At 37.3% G+C, this 8,597-nt stretch overlaps 1 protein-coding gene across 1 annotated transcript; it reads right to left on the bottom strand.

Moving 5' to 3' along the window:
- Positions 1-852: 852 nt before the first annotated feature.
- Positions 853-8,107, bottom strand: LOC103907558 (arylacetamide deacetylase-like 4). The gene is made up of 4 exons (XM_019474764.1): positions 7,952-8,107; positions 3,375-3,591; positions 2,657-2,720; positions 853-1,630 (listed from the first exon to the last, which is right to left on the bottom strand). Exons 1-4 carry the CDS (start codon positions 8,105-8,107, stop codon positions 853-855), a joined length of 1,215 nt encoding a protein of 404 aa, XP_019330309.1.
- Positions 8,108-8,597: the final 490 nt, after the last annotated feature.

Below are 8,597 nucleotides of genomic sequence, written 5' to 3' on the forward strand. Positions count from 1 at the left end.
AATGTCCCTTTGGCCAGTTTGGGTGAGCTGTCCTGGCTGTGCCCCCTCCCAGCTTCTTGTGCACCTCCAGCCTTCTCAGTCGGTAGAGCATGGGAAGCTGAAAAGTCCTTGACTAGTGTAAGCACTGCTTAGCAACAACTAAAACACCGGTGTGTTATCAACATTATTCTCATCCTAAATCCAAAACACAGCACTGTACCAGCTACTAGGAAGGAAATTAACTCTATCCCAGCCGAAACCAGGACAGCATGATTTTTTTAATAGATGTTGTATTCCTTAACCAATACTTTTTAGAACATCTGTAGCTCCAGCCTAACCCTTTTCCTGACCTCCTCTCCTTTCCTTCCACTTCTTTCTTCTATGTCTAATGCTGAAATCTTTTCTGCTATATTCAATTCTCTTTAAGCTTGCCTCAAATTCAGCTTTCACCAGATATAGGCTTTGATAAATCATTGACTGTGCTCATTATACACTTAACCTGTAGATTCATGCCCTGTTACCTGCCCCAAGGTGTACTCAAATCGCGGTTTGTGTATTAATACTGCCAGAACTTTATTGAGCCACACTGCATTGCAAAACACTTGCCATTGGGACCAGACCTTTTATGGGTACAGGACAAAACTCTGAAGAGGTGGTAGAGGAAAGAAAGGTAAGTTCACCTGATTTTGCCTATCATAAGAGAAAACGAAGGAAGAGCCATCACCAAATCAATTTATTGGGTAAAAAGAAGACAGGTACAATGCAGAAATTTAAGATGATGATTTAAGAAAAGGAAAATTGAGGGTGTTTCTTTAAAAATCTTTGCGAGCAATGAAAGATAGGAATCAGGAATGGAAAGCAAGAAATGGAATTTTACATCAATCTTAGAAAATTTACTATCTTTTCCAGGCCTTTATTTCCAGATCGGAATGTTGACGCCCCACTACAAAGAGCTAAGAATACTATTCCATGGAATCCCTCTTGCAGATGGCACCAGGTCACTTTTATACCATGATCCTCTAATCGTTTCTTGTACAGCAGTCCATCATCTCTAAGCACATCAAATTCACAGGTCAAAATGAAAGTCTCAGGAAGTTGAGCAATAACACTGTCTTCAGCTAGCAGTGGTGAAAAAACAGGGTCAAACACAAGCTTGAACAGTGTATAGAGCTCTTCTGAGAATGGATTTATTGCAATTGGTTTGTAGCCTCTTGTTTTAAACTCATGAGGGATGTAGTCAGGATTCACCCATTTCTGATATTTCAGTTGCAAATCTTCTGGAATATGAGAGCCTTTAAATATTGCTTCCATGACTGACAAGTCTTTATTAAGATACTTCAAACCAAGAGCAAGGGTTCGTTTTTTTAACAAAATGGGGACTCCCTCATTCTGCTGATAAGAAGGCAAATTAAAGTCCACACACTGGAGAAAAGGATATATTAGGATTTGTGCTCTCAGCTTTGGGAGATCTCTTCTGTTCACCAGTGCTTGGGCAACAGCAGCAGTGAGTGTACCTCCACTACTATCTCCACAGATGATAATGCGAGAAGGGTCTACTCCATAATCTTGTGCAGTCCTCATAAAGTGTATGGTGGCAGTGAGACAATCCTCAAACTGGGTTGGAAATGGATGCTCAGGAGCTAAGCGATACCTAAATAGGAGTGGAAGTGTTTTAACATAGACATATCTAGTGAATGATCCCGTTGTCATCTTTTCATTCATATATTTCATTCTGAAGATAGGAAAATACTCTGAGTTTATCATTACAGCAATAGAATTGATCGTAATTATTGCTTTTGATGTATTATTTGCTACTATTGTTAATATTTGGGGGAGTCAGTGCACTATTCTATCTTTGCAAAATACTTCTTTACCTGTCTTTTAGGTGACTGAAGGCACATGCTGAGTTATTGTAGAATTAGGTGGCAAGGCAGGTATGTACGAATCAGTTATCGACAATTCTAGTTAGAAATTGAAGTGAACATTTCCCAACAAATTGTTAGAGAATATGAGCATAGAAAATTGCTAGTGAAAATATGAAAGGTTTTCAGTGGTTTTCTATAAGCTGAATTCTTTATAAACGGAATCAATACGAGTTAGCGGTTCTTCAAGTATTTTAGGATGTAAATAGTAATGAGTGCAATTTTAATCAATTTCCAAGACGTCAACTCTTTTCCTGAACTTTTAAAAATCGATTCTTTTAAAAATGCATTACAGCTCATCAGAAAAATACTTTAAATGTTCATCTCAGGTTGATTGCAAGTTAAATGTGGATATCCCCCCCAGTTTTTCAGAACTACTGCTAAAATGAGTATTTAGTAGTCTGGGCAGCTGTGTTTTTAACAGAAACAGTTACACTTCAAACACAGTGTTGGCTTTCAACTTAAGGTGGTTTGGATATGGCTTTAGGAAAAAAAAACATCCTCACCTCTTAGTGGTGACTACAAATTATAAATTATTATAATGGATTTTACTTGGAAATAAACAAGTGGGGATTAGTTGACTAATTCTTCCTAAGAGTGATTAGTGCTGGTGAAACACATGTGATCATTAAATATAAGTACTGTATGCACTTTACAAGGAACTTGGCTTGCAGTGACTATGCATTAAAGACTTACAAACCTAGAAGGAGGCACAAATGGCTATCATATAGTGTGTCTGGATTGACTCCACTTACCCAACAGACACAACCACTGAATTGCTTTTTTTAGCCAAATAGCGGCATGTCCTTTCATAGGCCCCTGTAAAACAAAATATTTCAATGGAATTGTAACTTGCTTTAAAAATAAGTTGAATGAAAATATTCTGAAATTTCTATCTCTATTCTGTGATTAATGCTACACTGTAATTCTCTTATTGTGGCATGGTCTAATCTTTTATTATTACATTGCTCACAATTTCATTATGTCTGTGGGAATCTTCTTGCCAGTGAGAAATCTAGCACAAGATTTTTTTCTTGTGCATGAGCCACCATCTAATCTCTTATGCCTTTCCCTTTCAAATGCCAAAACGTATTTTTTCCTTGTTTTGCCACTATAAAGACACACAGCAGTATACACACACACAAGCTTGCACACACATGTGAACACAAATTGGGTTCTTTAAAATAAGAGATAAAATTCTAATGAGATTTTCAACTTTTTTCGTAAGCATGAAGGAAGAAAACAGATATTATAAATGATCAGAGAATAAAAGTCCTAGATACACGACCTGTATAAAGACAATTTAACATGATGCCTACTGCATGTAAACAAAATTATTCTGCTGTCCTGAAATTAATTTTGTTGTTTATAATGCTTAACCTACTAACTCTTCTTGTCATTTAAGAAATAGCATGTCAGATCAGAAACTACATAGTATTTGTAGTTATAGCTCATATTATATATATTACTTACGAATGCTTCCAAACTGTCCAACTCCTCCATGAAAATAAAGGATTCCTCTTCTTTGGCCAGTGGTTGATATTTTTGGCTGGTAAAGTCTTACTTTAACCTTTTCAAACCTTAAGTCCTTGATAAAAAGACGTTGATCTTTTAATGGTGGTATTCCATCCATTAAAGCCCTGAGGAAATGGACCTCTGAGGTGATACCTACTTTTTCCAAAAATTTTGCCTGTTAATAAAGGGAAAGAAACTACAAATTAGTGCAAATTTCCATCTTACCTGGAGATTGATCGTGAAAAATTTAAAATTCCATGGTCAATTCAAACTTTGTCTCCTGATGACACAATGAAGTGGCCGGTTATGATGATGATGATTTGGACACATCTTCATTGTAATGTCATACCTACCAAAATTTGAAATTCAAAGAGCAGCAGATTTGACAGGAATGGATGGACTTATCTTCTGTAGCTGCCTTGTGTCCATGCTTCTCCAAAAGCAAGGCCTTTGAGCCTGTGGGAAAGCCAGCCTGAGAGTTGCTTTCACAGAAGAGCAGTAACTTGGCTCATTAATACCACCTTACATCTCTGGCAAAAATGTTACCAGTACTATCTAGCAGAACATAGGGTTAGCTTTGGTGGTAATTTCTAGATTATATCAGAAATGTTAGATGAGATCATGGTGTTTTTCAAATTATTTCATTCTTCAGTGGTGAAATCCTGGCTTAGTTTTTATCAGGAAAAAAATCAAACTCTTAATAGTAGATAAAAGAAGGTGTCAAATACTTCAACTTGTCAGGTGTTTAAGTAGCCATGTGTCTGAACAAAATAAGGAGAGAGTAGTTACAGCATTTTAGACTTCAGCTTTGGATGAAGAAATGTGGCTAATACTTCAGTTTCCCAAACTCACGCTACTTTTTAACTTGCAGAAAAAAAATTCTGTGCCATCTACCACAGCTGGCCTCCTGCACAAGAATAGCTTTGAACCTTAGCTTGGTCTTCTCACAGCTCAGTGATTCTTACTTAAACGCTCAGGCTGAAGATTCTTATGTCACTCTCAGCTAGTCTACTTCATTGCATCTGGATGGCTTTAAGCTGTTTCAGTTGTCTGCTCTAGTCTGTTCCTGCTCAAGATGAAAAATATGAGGCAGTATCACTATTTTCACTATATTGGATTAAATTTTGTGCTTCTCTTCTTCAGCAGTACACTTCTCTAATGAGTAATTTAATTTGCTGTGTTGCCGTTATTCATGCATATGTATTTAAAAAAAAAGTTTGCATATACAAAGGTATACGCTGCATGTATCTTAAAAACCCACAATAAGTCTTGTGGCTTTCACCTCACATTTCACAGACCTCCTGTAGCTCAATAATATGGTCCTGTTAAATTTGATGTAGGTATCCCATTTTAGGCCATTTGAGGAGCTGATCCCGTATGCAAGAAGGATCATCTTGTGGCCAAGTTTTAGTCTCACACTGATTCTTTCTACAGAACTCCTGTATGATGTCCATGGGAAAATAATTTTGTTTCTTTAATCCTCCAATTCCCTCTGGTATTTTCTTTCCTCACACTAATACTTTTGTAACAGTAAAGGTTAAACCTGTAATTAGCTATGTTGTTTGTATATAATATACAGATCATCTTTGTCTTGGAAATACTGACAAAAAATAGGAGTCCTTATCAACCGCTGTGTTTAGTGTTGGCAGGCTGACATCTCATTTTTGTTAATCCTGCAGTTGCTTCATGGGTCAACTTTCATAGAGATTGGCATTTATTTTTATTGTTCTTAGTCGCTTCACTGTTAGCTGTGAGTATCTTCTGTGGATTACTGCAACAATGTACAGTTACGGCAGACATCCGTAATTGGTATCATCACGCATAATCTTCATAGTTCTTTCTGTTAATATGCAAATGAAATTTTAATCTTGTGGTGTTGTTTTAAATTGTATTGTTTTAAATTGTATAGTTCCTGTGAATAGAAGTTCTACAAGAACCAGCAGAATTTGCATTTTTGCTTTGTTTTCTGATTCAAGTCCATTTTTTAGTATATATGCTCCCTCAAAGTTAGGTATTGGGTTTTGGCCTACAGTTTCTGGAAAAAAGTGATCACTTGCATGACAGCTGCAAGACTGGGCTATGTGTACATAAAGTATAGCTAGACTATGTGTCACTGGTTTCTTTATTACCAGAAATCCCACTTTCAGGATCTTCACGTTCATAAAGCTTGCTCTTTTGCAGGTGATTAACCAAGTCAGTCAAACATGACTGACATTTTGACATTTGTAAATAAGTGTGACTGCTTAGTAGTATAATTTGTAAACCAGTAATTGGAGAGTTTGGTTATATGTTCATTAAGGGTCTTCTAACACTATAGCTGACATGACAGCTTGAAAATTAATAAAGACTTGCAGGTAGCATAAGACAGTCGGAGTATGGGACTAGAGAACTGCGACCTCATTTGAAGCATTGTCTAGCTCAACCTCTGCAGTCACACTAAGGGCAACAGTGTCTGGCATTCACAGTGAAATACTGAAAAACTGATCCCACTGGCATGGAGATTTCCATGCACCAGGAGAAAAGCTGTGTAAGAGCTGCATTAGCTTAGAAGTGGGAGTGCAGATACATGTTCAGGCAAAGGACTAGGGCCTGCAGCAACATGCACATAGTAATAATGTCTGTGGGAGGGATGTGACAGAGCTGTGCTATCCGTGGTGTTAGGGTCCTTTGTCCTCTTTACACAGGTACAAAGGCCTACCATGTACGCCCCAGAACTCATGTGAATTGCACTTTGTGCTAGCCCTTCTACCTAAATCATTACTAGAATAAATGGGGTACAAGATGCTTACAAACTATTGACACAGTAAGTAGCATAATTTAATCAGCCCCTCTATTTCCCAGACAGGATCAGTTCTAAGTCCCCTGGCTATTGTTTAGCTTTACTGATATGTCAATTTTTCTTCTTATAGACTGAATATTAGATGAAAAAAGAAAGGATGAGTTAATAGATTTTTCAGTGAAGAAGTTTTATTAACATTAAGATGTAGCTGTTTTTATTTAAGTATATCCTCATAGGTGAATGCAGACATTTCTTCATAAAATCTATTAGATTGGGCACAACTACTTCAAACTGGTTTGTCTCCAGTGACTTCACGTGCATCTTTTGTCCCAGCTGCAGACTGGATAGGCTAGTAAACTTTGATTTTCCCTGCAGTTTTGACATCATGGGCTGTCATCCCTTGAAAGGATTTGGCTACTTTGGCATAAGTAATTGGCCTAACAACAATACCGAGAGTTGCTACGTGACCCAGACTTTACTTGCATTTAAACTTTTGTATAACCATACGTTAATATTCTTATGTTTCTGCTCCTTTGAGGTGATGTGGTACAGTGCTTTTGCTTGGCCTCTCACTGGCCAGCAGAAAGGATACAAAATGATAAGATCAGAAGTTAAAAACTGCATTAATCACCAGTAAGTTTCTAAATTCTGCAGTTTAGCTTTTTCCATATGAGTTACACAAAGATAAAACTTTGTCTGATGGATAAAGAGTATTCGTACAGTGTTTTGAAAATGTGGAAGACCACACATTGTATAGTAGATGTAAGAAAATTTAATTTTACTTCTATTACTATCCTATTTTATTGCATTGCTTTACTCTTGTAGCAGTGTTCAGGCCTGGGTGGGGCACTTCTCAAGAGACATGATGAGTCATATTCTTAGGAGCTTACTGGCTGACTTCAAACAAAACTTAATAAGCAATGTAGCAGGGAAAGGGAGGAAGAAATAATACCATTAGAACGTGGAATTGAAGTCAAATGTAATGCACAAGCCGAAGAACCTGAAGGTTTTTTTCACAATTTAAACAACTAAAAGAAAAGAAGCTTGATTTAGGTATCACAGAAGAAGTGTTTTTAAAATGACAGAGGCAACAATTAATTCAGGAAAGGATAACTGATGAAACAGAAAGACAAGTGAAAGTCCCATTTTAGTTTTGAAGAGAAGCAAGGATGAAAACCAAGGGAGGATCAAAAATGTGCCAAAACCAATGACGCAGAAAGACAGCTTTAATGTTATGTATACTATCCCAAAAAAGAAAGTCATATAGACATACAGAAAGGCAAAAGATGATGAATGTGGCAGCTGTCTTTCAGATGGCTTGGAAGCAGAGTGATACAGTTGTAGAAGAGAACTGAGATCACGGACATCATTTAGTTGCTCATTCTCTAAATAAGCACTGTGTTATACAGAGCAGAAGTTCCACATACACAGCGCAGTAAGCTTCTTACATCTTTCAGCACTGCATTGAGGCAACAGAATTAAAAAGCTAAAACATAGCCCATCAGAAAAAACTGCAAATTACAGCCTGCAGAATTTTATTTTGCCCATGTTGTTACCTTTGGTGCTGCATAGCAAGCAGTAGTGTCTATTACACCCAGCTGAGCTGAAAGTATCTGCAGTGGTGCTCACATCACCAAATTAATCCAGTTGCATATTTGCAATATATTTAAACATTGATTCTAAAAACCTCACCAATCCATTACCCCTCTGTCAGAAATTAAATTAAAAACTCCAGCTTTAATCAAGTTGCACTTACCAGACCAAACCCAAAGTTCAGGATGTAATGAAAAATGTAAAGCTTTTGGCGCTGACTAAATCCATGAGGGATTTCTGCCTTGGGGTGTTCATAATAGAATGCCATTGCCACAAAGACAGTCAAAACAGCAAGAAAAATTGCTAGGAGGAGTTCCATCTCACTATACTGTTAGGAGCCAAGTGGAAGAACCAACTGTGGCTTCCTTCCCCCTCTGACTGTTGAAGTATTTCTCAAGGTAAAGGCGCAGGATTAGCAATTCTCTCCATATCCCATCATCCAGCTTTTAAAAATGCCAATAGGAAGATGAAAACATGTGACAATCAAACCATACAATTAAACAGACAGTAACAATTAGTCATGGGAGAGGCTTGCATAAGCAGTTTTTCATGATTGCAGCTAACATGTTTTGAGTCTCTGCCCATCACCATAGAACCAGTGCTTGATATATCATTTGTAGCATCAGTGTTATGAGAAGACAAAAACTTGTTATGTCTCTCCCTATTTCTTGAATACAGTCAAGTCTGTATTATTTCTGAGTTCCTGTGAGTTCCTGTGGAACAGGATTTCTTAGTAATCATCTTCAGAGCTGCTCAGTTTCTTGATTTATTGTGCCTTCTCACCTTACTTCTTCAGACTTTTAGTGAAA

The sequence above is a fragment of the Aptenodytes forsteri genome, unplaced genomic scaffold (assembly GCF_000699145.1).
Source record: "Aptenodytes forsteri isolate BGI_AS27 unplaced genomic scaffold, ASM69914v1 Scaffold61, whole genome shotgun sequence".
Lineage (NCBI taxonomy): Eukaryota > Metazoa > Chordata > Aves > Sphenisciformes > Spheniscidae > Aptenodytes > Aptenodytes forsteri.